Source organism: Lynx rufus, unplaced genomic scaffold (assembly GCF_022079265.1).
Source record: "Lynx rufus isolate CCGP_SWC_20201006 ecotype Redwood Valley unplaced genomic scaffold, mLynRuf1.p SCAF_14, whole genome shotgun sequence".
NCBI classification, from domain to species: domain Eukaryota; kingdom Metazoa; phylum Chordata; class Mammalia; order Carnivora; family Felidae; genus Lynx; species Lynx rufus.
The window spans coordinates 12,849,583-12,865,957 of NW_025814828.1; the positions used below are offsets into that span (position 1 = coordinate 12,849,583).

The following is a 16,375-nucleotide window of genomic DNA, read 5'->3' on the forward strand; positions in this document are numbered from 1 at the left end:
TGAGGTCATTGGGAAAAGTTTAATTGGCTACAGAAATTTGTGAGAACCAAAGGCTGCCTCTGGAGTGAAACGGAAACTAGCCCTTTGGTTCTGGTTCATCTATAATTAGATCCCCTTTGAGGCTTTACGTCCATGTTTGGTGGAAAACAGAGCAAATCTTTAAGAGTATGGTGATTTCCTCAGAGAGTTCATTCATCCTGGCTTCAATTACATCAGAGCCTAAAAAAGAAAGAAAGAAAGAAAGAAAGAAAGAAAGAAAGAAAGAAAGAAAGAAAGAAAGAAAGAGTTAGCGACATCAGAAACTGAATAATGTAAGTCTTAAAATACCTCCAACTAGCCTTTGTACCATTTTGGTTTGCTACTAAAGGTCTCCATGTTTGAGGTAAACCTAAACAGAGAGAGATATGCTTTCCCTAGTGAACATGAATATTCCACCCCAAAGTGAAATATGAAGAGAGCTCATACTAGAGCAATTAACTCTTTATAATCTTTTCAGAAGCTTCTGTCCTGCTAAGGGAAGCTGCTCATTCACTTCAAGGCCTGCCATAACACTAGACTTGTCCCAGGCAATATCTGCCTCTGAGCCTGAGTTTAATAAAGCTATCCAGACTGCGATCCTCCCTAATAAAGCCTAAAAGAGCCATGGAGAAAATAAGCTGTCCTCAGAAGCCAACCCGGTCTCTGGCATCTTCCTACAAAGAAATAAAATACAATTTTATTTTATACAAATCCAAGGAAATCTGCTTTTCCCTGAAGGACCTAAACGAGGGATCAGCAAACTGTTTTTATAAATAAAGTTTTATTGGGAAAGCCACACCCCTTCATTTATGTATTGTCTAGGCTTGCTCTCCCTCTAGAATGGCAGCGTGGAATAGTTGCAACAGAGACTGCACAGCCCGCAAATCCTAAAATATTTACTATCTGGCCTTTTACAGAACAAGTTTGCTGACTTATTACTACTCTAACCACTATCGCCCCCAGACACACATTTGTAAGTGCACTTACATATTTGTTCCTGGCCCCAGGTACATTCCATTTTCTCCCTGCTAACCATTTTCACCAGAGCTTTCTCTGGTGCATCCCAGTTTCCCTAAAGCATGATCGGCTGTTAGGCCTATCCTAACTATGCCCTGGGACGCTCCTGTTTGCTACCTATGTTAGTCAAATAAGAGCATCCTGAGAGAGCAAAATCCTACAAGGCAAGTCCTACGATGCTACTTTCTCCACGGGACAACAGCTTATCTGTAAGACCAACAGATAATACTTGAGGATTCCATCTTACCCTCTCAGGAAGTCCTGATCATTCCAGGTCATGTATTAGTTTCAGCTTATTTCCAACTCAGCTATTCTTGGCTCTGAAAAGCTGTCATCACTGGCATCGCTGTATCTATCACTAGATCAAAAGAGGAACTAATTTAGCAAGGTGTAAAAAAAAAAAAAAAAAACAACAACAACCCTGGACCGTTATTCTATTTCCAATTCTGAACACTTTCCATAATTAATCCCCATTCAGAGAAAATGCTAAGAAATATTCTACTGTCACTTTCTAGGCACTACAGAAAGAGGTTAGTTCAACTGCACACGGTGATCTCCTTTCGTCAGATGAGCTGATCACCTGCTTTCATCTTAAGTTGGAGGTAACTTATTCAGAAAATTGATAAAATCATTTCAACTTAGATTACCATTCATAACCTTCTGAAGACTGCTAATAAAGATCAGTAGCATGAAAGTTTTCCATTCCAACATTCTCAGACATCCAAGGATTTGAGAAATAATTTGCACAATTATGCTATTTTCGTATTAGAAACTTTATGGCATGTTCCTACTCCCTCGAGTCACATGTAGTATTCAAAACAGGACCAATTACTGACACAGATGTTGCCGTGTTGGGTTCCCTCAGAAGTGCACCTTCTCCAGGAGACAGCCCTGAAATTGTAGTTCTGTTTTGAGCCATGAGCTCAGGGTGGGGTTCCTCTCGTTCGGTTCCAAATAAGTCAGCAAGTAGATCAACTCCACAAGAGTTCTACTGATCTATGGAGATGACGTTGCCAGGAAGTATTTTATGTGTGACCCAATCCTGACCTTGACCAACTTTTTTTGCTGACGTATAGCAATAGAAATCTCAATTCCATAACAGGTGAAAATCCACTTTTTGTTTGTTTGTTTTTAAATTTTTTTTTCAACGTTTATTTATTTTTGGGACAGAGAGAGACAGAGCATGAACGGGGGAGGGGCAGAGAGAGAGGGAGACACAGAATCGGAAACAGGCTCCAGGCTCTGAGCCATCAGCCCAGAGCCTGACGCGGGGCTCGAACTCACGGACCGCGAGATCGTGACCTGGCTGAAGTCGGACGCTTAACCGACTGCGCCACCCAGGCGCCCCTTTTGTTTGTTTGTTTAAGGAGGAAAGGGAACAACTGAAGAAACCCTATGCTGACAGGTTAGGAAACAAAGATTTACTCTAAATATATTGAGCAAGTATCAATAAATACATAAACAAAAATGTGAAAGACAAGCCCACTCTCCTCCATGACTTTTGAACAAAATACTAGAAAGGCTGCAGGGGCGGGGCTAGAGTATGGACAGGAGATAAAAGATTAAGAACTGGCAGAAGAGAGCAGCCTGGGTGGCTCAGTCGCTTAAGCTTCCAATTCTCAATTTCAGCTCAGGTTACGATCTCACAGTTCATGAGATGGAGTCCTGAGATGGGCTCTGCGCTGACAGCGTGGAGCCTACTTGGGACTCTCTCTCCCTCTCTCTCTGTCCCTCCCTCACTCTCTCTGTCTTTGAAAATAAATACACTTAAAAAAAAAAAGAATTGGATACAAGACATGTTAGAGAAACATTTAATGAACATATCCTTAACCAAATAGAAGAAAACTCCTACTTAGATTTTAAATCAGGAAAATCAGTTCTACTGTTACAAGAGGGTTTCCAGTAAACACAGGAATAACTGAAGAACGTTTTTTCAGAAACTGCCCCTTCCTTATCTATGCAATCTCACTACACAAATGTAGAGTCTTTCCTGGTTCTGTGCAACAAAAAGGGATTTGGAAGTTGCACTCGATCTTCTCTGGGAGAAGAAATGAAGGTCAGGGTGTTGCAGTGATTCATCTGGCACACAGCTCATTCAAGGTGGGGCCAGAATCCCCATCATGCTAACCCAGGCCACAAGCTCAAGTCTAAACTGTGCTACAATGTGCCAGCAGTCACATGTCCTCTGACTTCCACAAGTGAGAAGGCATCAGATTTTATACCTGCTTCCTTCCCTACTTCTGAGCCCAGGGAAGAGTAAGGTGGGCCCACATCTTCCCCCTCACACCCCTGGTTGTACTATTTACTAGCCACATACTTTTGGACTGATCACTTGACTCCTGAGAGTCTGGGAAAAAGTAGTAACAATACCTACAACCTCACCAAAATGTTATGAGGGCCGAAAGAGAATGCATACATGTGCTCTGGAGACTGTATAAAAATATAAGTGATTGCTGTTTATGGGATTTACATATTTATAACAACAAGTCGTGGAAATATAAGGTCATAAAAACTGCCAAGTGCATGATTTTCAGAATTGTTTCTTGTACCGAGTAACTCCCTGCTCACGTTAGCCAGCAGACTTGGGTGGATCTGTTTGTAAGCTAATGGCTCTCATTTCTATCTGATGGCTGGCTACACCAAACTCTGACCACACATCAAAATGGCATAGGCTGAGCCTAACAAAGCGAGACTCAGCTTGAGTTTATTCACGTCCCAGGCAAATGAGTGGGTTCACTCATTTTCTTTCACATGTGTCGCTGGCCAGAAGCAGGACGATGAAATAAGCCATGGCCCTCAAGAACAGAATCATCAAAATAGGCATTGCTGTGAAACGTGCTGATTTTAGGGCATTCACGTGCCAGCAAAAAGCAAGTGCTAGAAATAAAACGTAGATCATCACCACACACAGAATAGCAATGGCTCCCGCACATTCCATAAAATGCGGGTGCTACTCTGTGTCGTATATGACTTAGGGGTTCTTTTTGCTTTCACACAGAACAAACTTAAAGAAGTCATAAGATATACTTATTTGGGTACATTTGCACTTAATTCGAGACATCACAGCTCTATCTTAAGGCTAACCCATCTTTTTAAATAATCTTCTCTGTACCCATGCACATGTTTCTCAGGAGGGAAAATTATTAGACATTCAGGTCTTACATGTTAAATTCTATGAAATGTCACAGAATATGGACTCATTTGTGTGTATCTTGATATATTTGATGAGGGGAAGTTTTTTTTTTTAAGTTTATTTATTTTGAGAGAGAGTGAGCACGCACAAGCAAGCAGGGGAAGGGACGAGAGAGAGAGAGAGAGAGAGAGAGAGAGAGAGAGAGAATCCCCAGTAGGCTCCTCAGTGCTGCCAACACAGAGCCCAACTGGGGGCTCTAACTCATGAATCCTGAGATCATTACCTGAGATAAAATCAAGAGTTGGAGGTTTAACAGCCTGAGCCACCCAGGCGCCACTTGTGGAGGGGAAATTTTAAACCTGTACTGCCCAATATAGAAGCCACAAGCCACAGAAACTATCTAAATTTCAATCAATTAAAATCAAATTGAACTGAAAATTCCATTCCTCACTCACTTCAAGTGTTCACTATGTTACCGGGTCACTTGGTTCTTATCCCAGATGCACCAAAGAATTGGAGACCTGAGACCAGAATGGGGAGATAGAGTTTATTAACTAGATAAGTATAGTACACTTTCAAGAAAGAAAGGGGGCCACTGCTGGAGCAAAAGTGGTAATGGCCCCAAGAAGCTCTAGCTGCACCCTTTTAAACCTGTTTTCTGCATATGCAAATTTGGCTTTGATTGACAGCTGGTGGTTATAGTGCATTTTGGCTTCTGCGCAAGTGCCTACCCATGATGCACCTGTTATAATTGTATTTATTTGTGTATTATATATTTATGAGTTTCTAATGAGCTTTTGCTGTGACCTTAAGGGCAAGCTGCACCTTGTGCGCACATGCTCAGCTCGTGGAAGTCGCCTTGTGGCTTTTGAGCCAGCTGTGGGGCTAGGCCTTTCCTGTTCCCTTAGCTCTCAGAGGTGGCTCTGAAAGTGTGGCCGTTAACCCTGGGGGATGGCTCTGAGGGTGTGGCCAGCATCTGCTTTATGCCTCCTCCCTCTCGCTTAACTAACTACCTAACAAAAAGTCATGTGTGACTGGTGGCTGTCATATTGGGCAGTGCAGATTATAGAACATTTCCATCATGTCCATCATTGCATTGCAGAAAGTTCTATTGGATAGCACTTATTTTAAAACAAATGAATAATGATTTAAAAAAATATGATCATCTCCTTGTCACTCCCTAAAAAAAAAAAAATGTTTTTTAAGACCTGGCTATCTACAGTTAATGAAAATCATGGCAAATGTCTCTCGTGCATGCATATGCCCCCAAACAACGGAAGCACTCTTTTTTTCAAAAAAGTTTTTTACTATATTCTTTTTAAGTAGGCTCCAAGCCCAAGGTGAGGCCTGAACCCACAACCCTGAGGTCAAGAGTCACATGATCTACCGACTGAGCCGGCCAGGTGCCCCTATGTTATTTTTTACAAGACAAAATGAAAATCACCAGCAACGACTCATGGGCATCTCTATCCTAACAACACTGGCTTGACTTACCAGACTTGACTGCAACAGTCTATGTGTGGTTCTTTGACAAATAAAAGGCTTGTCATAATCATTTGTCAAAGATTCCTGGTTCCTAATAAATTCCCAATGTAAGAAAACATATATTCCAAGGCACCAGGACAAGATATATGATGCCTCATATATCCCACCTTTTATGCTACCCCAGGGGCAGCCGTTAAACCATTTCTTCTCCATTAATAGAAAGAGGTGGTTGGAATTTAAAAAAACCTTTTTTTTGACGGCATACTGAGGATTCCCAGCCTACATGAGTTCCCACAATACTTTAGATCAAAATCCATTCTGTGTGGAACAAGCATGTTTTAAAACAGGTTGCCAGGCACACAGTTTTCTCCAAAGCATTGTTACTGCTACACTTACTTCCTTTTCAGAGAGCCCCTGGAAGCCATAAAATATAAGAGCAATGGAATGAAAACTTGGTATGCTGTGAATGACTTTTGCATTGAATAGTAAATGGTGGACTACAAGCCAGGCAGGGCATTAAAAGCACAGTAGTCTCTAGAACTAGGAACTCCATTCCTGGCTGGCACCCGTACCATCAGCACTGCAGTGAACCACCATCAATAAAAGAGCACCTTTCAATCAACATTTAAGCCCTAAGGGAAGGTGTACTCAAATGTGGTTTATTCACAGTACTTTACCAAAAAAAGTCTCAAGGTATGGAGTTGGTGACAAACAATGCGGGGCAGGGAAGGGGGCGCTGTTTTAAAAGGTGTTTTAAAAACTGCTTAAAAAGAAACATTTTTTTCCAGGTCACTTTTCCTTGAAATGTAATAAAGGGGAAAAAGTAGCCTCTTGATATCAGTAGCCGGAAAGGATGTAGACCCTGAGATTTAGGAGTAGGCTTGGAAAAAAGTACCCCGTAGGTAGCAAACCCAGAAGTCAAATCCATAGCACCTGCTCTATGCATCCACATTGTCCCCAAAGAAACAATCTATTTGCACCTGTCCCCTCTAAGGTATTTCTAGCTGGACTAAGAATCAAAGTGACATTAGACAGATTAATAGGGGAAAATTGAAGAGGCAAAAGTTTCTCTTGAGCCTGCAGGGTCTTGATCGCCTTCAGCTCAAAAACAGTCCATGCGCCAGGGGCGCCTGGCTGGTTCAATCGTTTAAGCGACGGACTTCAGCTCTGGTCTTGATGTCACCGTTTGTGAGTTTGAGCCCCACATTGGGCTCTCTGCTGTCTGCACAGAGCCCGCCTCGGATCCTCTGTCCCCCCTCTCTCTGTGCCTCTCCCACACTTGCTCTCTTTCTCTCTCTCTCTCTCTCAAAATAAACACTTAATGCGGTGCCTGGGTGGCTCAGTCAGTTAAGCATCCAACTTCGGCTCAGGTCATGATTTCATGGTTGGTGAGTTTGAGCCCCGACTGGTAAACTCGAGCCCTGCTCGGAGCTCCACAGTCTCTCTCCCCGTCTCTCTGCACCTCCTGGGATTCTCTCTCTGTCCCTCACTCATTCTCGTGCTCTCTCTCTCTCACACACACACAAATAAATAAATGAAAATTTTAATAGATAAATAGATTTAATTTAAAAATAAATAAATAAATAAATAAACATTAAACAAAAAATAGTCCATGTGCCAAAGTGGCATATTTTGAGGGAACTTGTCCCAAACCCCTTCAAACTCGAAATAATCTTTATGCCAAAGTGGCCCATCTTGCGGTGGCCTGCCCTTGGCTCCTACACACCATATATTGTAAGAATGGCCCTTGGCCACACTAACCGTGCAGCCCGAAATTAAAAAAAAAATAGGCAAAACGATTCCAAGTTTAAAATAGTGCTAGAAAATGTACATCGGAGAGGCCACACCCACCTCCAATGCCCCCACCACCGGTCAGCAATGATTTTCCTCCAACTAGCATCCTAACAGGATACAGATTGGCAGGATACAGACTCACCTCTCACTAAGCGGTTTAGGAATGTATATCAAGAGCCACAAAAGTGGTGTGAGCTGAAGCAAAAGCATTGAAATCTTCTGGGGAGATCGAGGGACTGCAAGCTGTTCCCTAAGGATTTGTGTGCATTTTATTCTAGAAGTCGAGAAGCCACTGAGAGTTTTAAACTCCAAAATAATGTTGGAAGATGGACTGAAAAGAGGAAAGCTGGAGGTAGAGACACCAGGTAGGAAGCGTTGTAGTAGGACAGCAGGACAGCAGAACTAAGGTAAAATTAATAATTCTCATTTAGGGGCACCTAGCTAGCTCAGTCGGTAGAGTGTGTGACTCTTGATCTCGGGGTTTGTGAGCTCAAGCCCCATGTTGGGCATAGAGCTTACTTAAAAAAAAAAATCCCATTTAATTTCCCACCGTAGACCAGACACTGTGTTAAGTGCTTTACATTTAGCCTGGGTGGCTCAGTCGGTTCAGCGTCCGACTTCGGCTGAGGTCATGATCAGTGGCATTCGAGACCTGCATCGAGCTCTGTGCTGACAGCTCAGAGCCTGGAGCCTGTTTCAGATTCTGTGTCTCCCTCTCGCTCTCTGCCCCTCCCCCACTCTCTCTCTCTCTCTCTCTCTCTCTGTCTCTCTCTGTGTCTCTCAAAAATAAATAAACATTAAAAAAAAAAAAAAGAGGAGGGTCCTGCTTGCCGGGGAACTCAGGAACTTGGCTTTCAGAATGTTTTATCCGTTACTAACTGATAATGCCAGTTTCACTTGGTGCAGGCTGTACGTACAAGCAATGTGATTTACGGTGAATGCTTGCTTTCCTTCTGAGAGTCTGGAATGTGAGTGGCTACTAGGTAGAGAATGCCTATGTGACCAGCCCCAATAAAAACCCTAAACTCTGAGTTTCAAATGGGCATAAACACCACACACATTGCTGCAGGGGGAAGGTGAGCTCTGTGTGACCTTTCACGGGAGGGAGAGGGCACAGGAAACCTACAAATCAATTTCTCCAGACTCCACTTATATCTTTTCCTCTTACTGATCTAGCTGTGCAAACTTACTCTGTCACTGTAGTGAATTTCAACCATGAGTACAACTGTATTCAGATTTCCTTCTAGTGAATCATCAAACTTGTGGGTTGTCTTGGGGCTAAAACAAAGACTTTGATATTGCATGTACTTTTGAGTAGCTTATAAAAACTTGAAAAGGGGCACCTGGATGGCTCAGTCGATTAAGCTTCCAACTCTTGATTTCGGCTCAGGTCATGATCTCACAATTCGTGAGTTCGAGTCCTACATGGGGCTCTGCACTGACCGTGTGGAGCCTTCTTGGGATTCTGTCTCCCTTTCTCTCTGCCCCTTCGCTGACTGCTCTCTATCGCTCTCAAAATAAATAAAAATCAAACTTAAATTTAAGAAACCTGAGAAAACACTATCCTACAGCTGTTATGCCTCTTGAACAAAAGACTCCAAGTTGAAAACCAGGTGGAACTGGTCCTCATAACTGCTGCCACTCTACAGATAACAGAGTGGCCAAAAACTTAGCACACTAGCTCTAGATCCCCAAATAATATTCTCACTGCAACCTCCTAGGCACTAAAAGAGAACTCTTCTCCACAGGGCAGAATGCAGAGGTTATAGCTCAGGTGTATGAGCACAAAGCCAAAAATTTTTTTACATTCTGGGCTTTAAAGATGTCAGCTGCACATGTGCCATGTAATTACATACCGTCAGCCAATTTCTGGGAAAGGAAGTCATTATTCCAGTGTTCATATTCCTTGTTATGGTTGTTTATGGTTGATTACAGTCGGTAATCTTGTTTGACAGAAATACAGTCCCAACTCAGCTCACATTAGAGCCTGGCCGTCAAAGCAGCTGTCTGCTTTTCAATGTTCACTGACACCATGGAGCTGGGCAGAGAGAAGTTGAAGTTGAAGGTTCCTCTGGAATCCTGGTGTCTGTCACTGGGTTAATTCACTGGTGCCATTCTTAGTCAGAAAACCCCCTTAGGTGTCAGAATTAGACTACACTGTATCCATCCTCCCATGCTACCTAGAATTGTTACTTTAGCAAACAAGGTTGTACTAAACAACCTCGTCTGCTGGGGAGCCAGGGAGGTAAAGATAAATAAGATGCTCGCCGCCCTTAAGAAATGCACTGGTTGGGGAGCCTGGGCGGCTCAGTCGGTTAAGGGACTAACTCTTGATTTCGGCTCAGGTCATGGTCTCGCAGTCCATGAGTTCGAGTCTCACACTGGGCTCTGCACTGACAGTGCGGACGGAGGCTGCTTGAGATTCTCTCTCCCTCTTTCTCTGCCCCTACCCCGCGCTCTCTCTCTCTCTCAAAACAAACAAATAAACTAAAAGAGAGAGAGAGAAACGTACCGATTTATGGCTGATATGTAGGAATTGTCTGACTACCATGGAAGCACGCTGGTCAGCTGTAATTGCAACACCAGCATCAGAGTTATACTAAGAAGTCTTTCTCAGAAACTGCTGGTAAGCTTTACTCAGGGACCACCATCCCCCATGTGGGAATCGGCAGGCCATCCATCACATAGGTGGGCAGTCCCCACAAATTAGGTAGCATTTATTTCTAGCCACTGCTTGCAAACAACCAGTTTTGCGTGAATTATTTCTCTCAGCCATGTAACTTCCTCCACTGTCACTCTCCTTTTACATGTGGGCACCTGAAATAATGGAGACTATAAAGTGGCTGAGAAGAGTCACAGCGCACATGTGACATGGGACCACACTGGCATTTCCAATCTGCTACATAAGCCACGCGGTGTCAGAACACAGGACGCTCTCTCCACACACGATCTCACACGGAACCATATCACATGAGCCTGATCAAGTGCAGCTGCTCAGCTGGAGCAGGGAAGCTTCTGCCCCCTCAGCCCGCTCCTCGCAGCAGCCCAGATCCAGCTCCACAGGGCACAGTTTGAAAACCAGTGCGCCGGCTCCAGAGTATGAGGAATGATCATTAAGTCAGTAAGACACCCAACATGGAAATATGTAAAGCTGTTCCCATTTCAAAATGTGAGCAAAAGAAATGATAGAGAGCCGTGAGCTTCTCCTAGTAGGTGATGTCCCAAAGAAGCAGGCTTGGGTAACACGGGCACACACACACCCATCGGACACTGATCCTGGCACTCTAACCTGCAACATCACGAGGGTTATTTGCCACGATGAGGGTCAGTGACAGTAATCTTCTAAACAACACATATCCAGCTACTGTGGTACTAACTCTACCTAACCGCTCTCTGATTCTGGCCACCTCCATAAAGTTACTGTATCCAATATTCTTGCATGAGAAGGAGTAAAGATATGAATTCTCCCCAAACTAATATTTACATGTAAAGAAATTTTCATGAAAATCCCTAAGATATTTTTTTTTATTTGAACCTCATTTTCAAAATCATTGTATAATTCATCTGGAAGAATGGCAAAATATATTTTTTTGAAATGTTAAAGAATAACGGGTGTAGGGTAGATAAGGGCTTGATTTACAATAATGCTATGATGATGAAGAGGGTGGTAAGGGTTCAGAAATAAGAGATGAAATCATCAGTGGAACAAAACAGAAATCCCTGCAACAAATCTGAACTACTCAGCTTACTAACCGTGGGGGTGGGGTGCAGATACTACCTTAAGTAATACACCAATAATAAAGTACATATAGATTATAGATTTAAACTATAAAATTGAAAGCATAAGAATACCAGTGGAAAACAAATGGGCCATTATTTATATAATATTTTTGATAGGAAAAGGAAGATTTTAGGCATGATACTAAAGGCAGAATCCATAAAAGTTAAAGATTTGATTACATAAATTTTAAAAATATGTAAGTAAGGGCACCTGGCTGGCTCAGTCAGTAGAGCATGTGATTCTTGATCTCAAGGTTATAAGTTCCAGCCCTATGTTGGGTGTAGAGCTTACTGAAAAATAAAATCTTTTTTCTTTTTTTTTTTTTTTTAATTTTGAGAGAGGAAGAGAGCCCATGCACAAGCATGTGAGCAGGGGAGGGGTAGAGAGAGCGACAGAGAGAGAGAGAGAGAAAGAGAGAGAGAATTCTAAGCAGGTTCCATGCTGTCAGCACAGAGCCTAACATGAGGCTCAATCCCATGAACCATGACATCATGATCTGACCAAAAATCATGAGTCAGACGCTTAACCAACTGAGCCACCCAGGCACCCCGAAAAATAGGATCTTAAAAAAAACACACACACACAAATAAAGACTATATAAAGTCCTAACTGAAAACTCTCTAGGGAAAATGAAAACTACCATTAACAATTTAAAAGTCAAACAAACCCACTTTGAAAAAATATTTGCAACCTAAGAAAGGATTAATGTCCTTTATATATAATGAGTTTACCAATCAGTAAGAAAAAGGATATAATAGCAAAAGGAAAAAATAGAACAGAGGGTATGAACAGGCTATTCCTAAAAAAGCAAATAAACACAAAACATTTTTATGTATTCATTAATCAAAGAGTCAACACAAGAAAAATCCCATTTTTCACTTATCAAAATGACACAAATTTCTAAAATAATACCCAGCATCAGCATGATTTGGAAAGCTGACATGCTACCATTGTAGATGTGAAGAAATCATTTTCATTCAGAGAAAAAAATTATGATCGTTAAGAAAGAAAAAATTACTCGTCACTTTTAAAAAAATCCTGTAATGATATTAAATTTCATGAGAAACCTAAAAAAAAAAAAAAGACGAAGAAGAAGCCCAAGACATTGGTAAGCACAGCTTGGGATGGGGCTAGGAGTAGTAAGCTGGTTACCTAGGAGACAGTTTGCAGCCCTCTTGCAGGTAGGTATGCAGGTTCCCAGTTGCCGCAAGTAATAGTCCCAGGTATGGAGGGGAAGGCTTCATCGGCCTAGAAGAAAACTCAGGATGGAATTGGACACCAACAAAATAGGGGTGATCTGAAATGAGAATAATCATGATGCAATTGAAGCAGAAAAACACAAGAGCTGCTTTCAAGGTCTTATCTTTTCACAAGAAAACACATCAAACAGTGAGACAATTAACCTGCTATCATTGCCAGTGACTTTCATGAGTCATCTTCACAGCAGAATTTCACACGGCAAAACACATCTCACTTAATAAGAGATCTGGCATTTTATCTGTGCAAGGTGCTAGCATGAGCAAAACCAAGCCAAACTTTTGAATGATGAATCCTGCTTGCCCAAAGTCTGCTTGCTTTTTGAAGGCACTTCATAGACTTACCTTGGCTCCATTTCAATGGAACCCCTCTCGCTCTAGGCTAATTGTAGGTCATTCTGTCTCTTAGCTGGCTTCAGGCCATTTCCTACAAGGTCTTTACCTGTCCCAAGGGAAGAGTGGGGGCGGGGGGGGGGGGGGGAGGGAATGCAGCAAGTACTTGCAGGTATTAATCAGAGATGGCACCATGAAACTAAACTGACACTCCTACTTTAGCCTATGCCAACTTATCTCCTGTGACTATGAGACTCAGAGTGATAAAAGGATGGCCTTTCAACGTGTTAATGGTGGTAACGGCTCAAGGTGGTAAGAGGTCAAGATATTTTTATTTTCTTCCTTATACTTTTCCCTATCATGTGAAACTTTTCCATGAGCATATGTTCCTTACATCATTGGGGGGGGGGTGGAGGGGAAGTTAAGCGATTTTCATATCAAGGGTTGTCAAATCTCCTACACGAACAATTCAAGTTCTCTTAGATGTAATAGGAAGAGAAAAGTAGCTTTACCAGCTACTTTTAAATACACGAATCTTGTTTTAGAATGGAAAAAATTAAATGGGCAACATTTCCAAATCTCGGTAGAAATTGTACAGAATTGCAAATTCCTTCCCCTATCAGAATTCTCAAAAACTATGTTTTTTCCCCCGATTAGGAAGCAGTTCCTAATCAAGCAACTCTCTAGAAATCCAGCAACCCTCTTATCCCATAATCACTAGAGTACAGGACATGGTCAGTGCTATATTCCCTACTTTAAAAATTATTTTAACTTGGGCAACTGGGTGGCTCAGTCAGTTGAGCACCTGACTTTGGCTCAGGTCATGATCTCACAGCACTTGAGTTCAAGCCGCACATCAGGCTCTGTGCTGACAGCTTGGAGCCTGGAGCCTGCTTCAGATTATGTGTCTCCCTCTCTGCACGTCCCCTGCTCGCACTCTCTCTCTCTCAAAACAAAATAAATAAACATTAAAAATAATTTTTAATTATTTTAATTGCTATATATATCAAACCGAAGATGCTAGAATATAAGTTTTATAGGGGGAAGTAAATATAACTTTAAAGCTTTCAACAAGATGCTTTATCAAATGAACTAAAATTCTAGTATGGAAATCTGGGATGCCTGGGTGGCTCAGTCAGTTAAGCGGCCGACTTCAGCTCAGGTCGTGATCTCATGGTCCATGAGTTTGAGCCCCACATCAGGCTATGTGCTGACAGCTCAGAGCCTGGACCCCGCTTGGGATTCTGGGTCTCCCTCTCTCTGTGACTTTCCCCTGCTCATGCTCTGTCGCGTTCTCTCTCAAAAATAAATAAACATTAGGAGCACCTGGGTGGCTCAGTCGGCTCAGGTCATGATCTCACAGTTCGTGAGTTTGAGCCCTGCATCGGGCTCTGCACTGACAGCTTGGAGCCTGGAGCCTGCTTTAGATTCTGTGACTCCCTTTCTCTCTGCCTCTCTGCCTCTCTCTCTCTCTCTCTCTCTCTCTCTCTCTCTCAATCAATCAATAAACAAACATTAAAAAAACATTTTAATAAAAAATAAATAAAAATCTAGTATGGAATTCAAAATCACAAATCTCCATCACTTACCACCGGAGACCCAAAGTTACAACAGTGAGGAATGATGATGGAACAGAAATGCCCACTCTTGTAAGGTTATCATTTAAAGCTTTGCTATACAACATGGCAGCTCCCAGCCACATGTGGCTATTTAAATTCATTCAAATTAATTGAGCACATCTCAAATGTTCAATAGCCACACATGGCTAGTGGCTACCATACTGAACAGGGCAGAATAGGCCACCATGGCAGCAAGTTTAATTGGACAGCTCTGAGTCCAGAAAAATCCAGTGTAGAAATCCTCTACATCACATCTAGGAAGAAGCCTCCTTGAATTACAGGGACATTCAGGTAAGAAAGCTTGGTGAGGAGAATGCTACCTTCTCCCAGGAATGTGTCCCCTCAAGAAAAGAAGAAACCATCTATTCTTAGAAAAGAAACTAAGCAATGTAGCTTTAAATTTAATATGCAATGACTCTTACAGCACAGCATGTAGGGATGTCTTTGAAAGAAGCAGACAGTAATTGTGCTTTTTGTACAACTACACACAGAAGCCAAGCAATGAGTCTGTCATAGCCAGGGACAAAATATTTGAATGAATGGACCACTGTTCTGAATCACTTTCTCCAAAAAAATAAAAAAAAAAAAAATCCCATATGCCAAAATGAGGAAAGAACCTAAAAAGTTTTTGTTTTCATGATGCTCTATATCAGTCAGGTAAAATATCTGTTAAATAGTGCTCTTAATTGCTTTGAATCACATTCTGACGTTATACTAATCTCAAGCTTTGTTTTTCCTTTTAGAACCCCTTTAGGAATGTTGAGATTCATGGATATGATTCTAAGGGGTAGCTAAGATCAGAATCTTTGGGGGGAATTTTCCTTAATAAGATAAATTTCTTTGCAATCAACTTTTAAAAATTGCAGGATTTCACAGCGTCTCTCATTTCCTTTCCAACACGCACGAGATTTGCAAGTATCAACGGGAATCTAAATCCAGGCGATAAAAGAGGCATCTAAGAATTTGCTGACAATAATGAGAGCCAGGAGAATTAAAAGAAAGTACGTACTTGAATGAAGTAAACAAATAGTTATCTGCTTAAGAAATTCTCTGCCCTCTCACATGCCAGAAAGATTTAAGAGACTTCAACCCCAAAGAGTGATCCACCTTATAAAAATTCTAAATGATAGGCATTTCCATCAGAAAGACTACAGGAAATGCATCTCCATACCCTAATTCAAAACTTCAGGCACGGACTGATAATCTTAAGTGGAATGTCCAATGAAAACAAGAGGAACAATAAAATCCACAGAGGTGGTCACAGGCTGTGGTTGGGCTCCAGCCGTGCCTGTGACTAGCTGGATGGCCCTGGGCAAGTTATTTATCCTCTCTGCACTCCAATCTCCTTCTCTGAAAAGTGGGAATAACATCACCTGCCTTGTCACTTAAATAAGGCACGCAGAGTCCCTAGCAAGGGGTCGAGTGAGAAGCATCTAGTGAGTGTGCATGCAGTGTCCACTGCTTTCCCTCTTTGAGGTCCAGGTAACATGTTACTGTATTCAAAGAAGCCTTCGCCAACTTTAATTCTCCTCCCTCCCCAGGACTCCTGAAATACCTGAACAGATTAGAGACAGAAAAGGAAAGGGAGAGAGAGAAGGAATTTGAAATAGAGGAATGTGACGTGGGCTAAGATGGCAAAAGAAGTAGGACATTTAGAAGAGTAAGTAGTCCCGAATATTTGTAGCCTAAAGTAGATAGGTTGGGGGGCGCCTGGGCGGCTCAGTCGGTTGAGCGACCGACTTCAGCTCAGGTCATGATCTCACGGTTTGTGAGCTCGAGCCCCGAGTCGGGCTCTGTGCTGACAGCTGGGAGCCTGGAGCCTGCTTCGGAGTCTGTGTCTCCCTCGCTCTCTGCCCCTCCCCCACTCATGCTCTGTCTCGCTCTGTCTCTCTCTGTCTCAGAAATAAACATAAAAAAAAAATTTTTTTTAAGTTGATAG

The 16,375-nt window shown here is 42.2% G+C and overlaps 1 protein-coding gene across 3 annotated transcripts in view; it reads right to left on the bottom strand.

Moving 5' to 3' along the window:
• Nucleotides 1-16,375, bottom strand: part of CTPS2 (CTP synthase 2) — a 100,576-nt gene continuing 84,201 nt past the window's right edge. For all 3 annotated transcript variants that reach the window (XM_047075946.1, XM_047075945.1, XM_047075944.1), the window contains exons 17-19: nucleotides 12,381-12,525; nucleotides 1,283-1,393; nucleotides 1-219 (exon numbers count right to left, since the gene is read on the bottom strand). In XM_047075946.1, coding sequence (XP_046931902.1) covers nucleotides 1,324-1,393; nucleotides 12,381-12,525 — 215 coding nt within the window. In that variant the 3' untranslated portion in view covers nucleotides 1-219; nucleotides 1,283-1,323. The remainder of the gene's footprint in view (nucleotides 220-1,282; nucleotides 1,394-12,380; nucleotides 12,526-16,375) is intronic.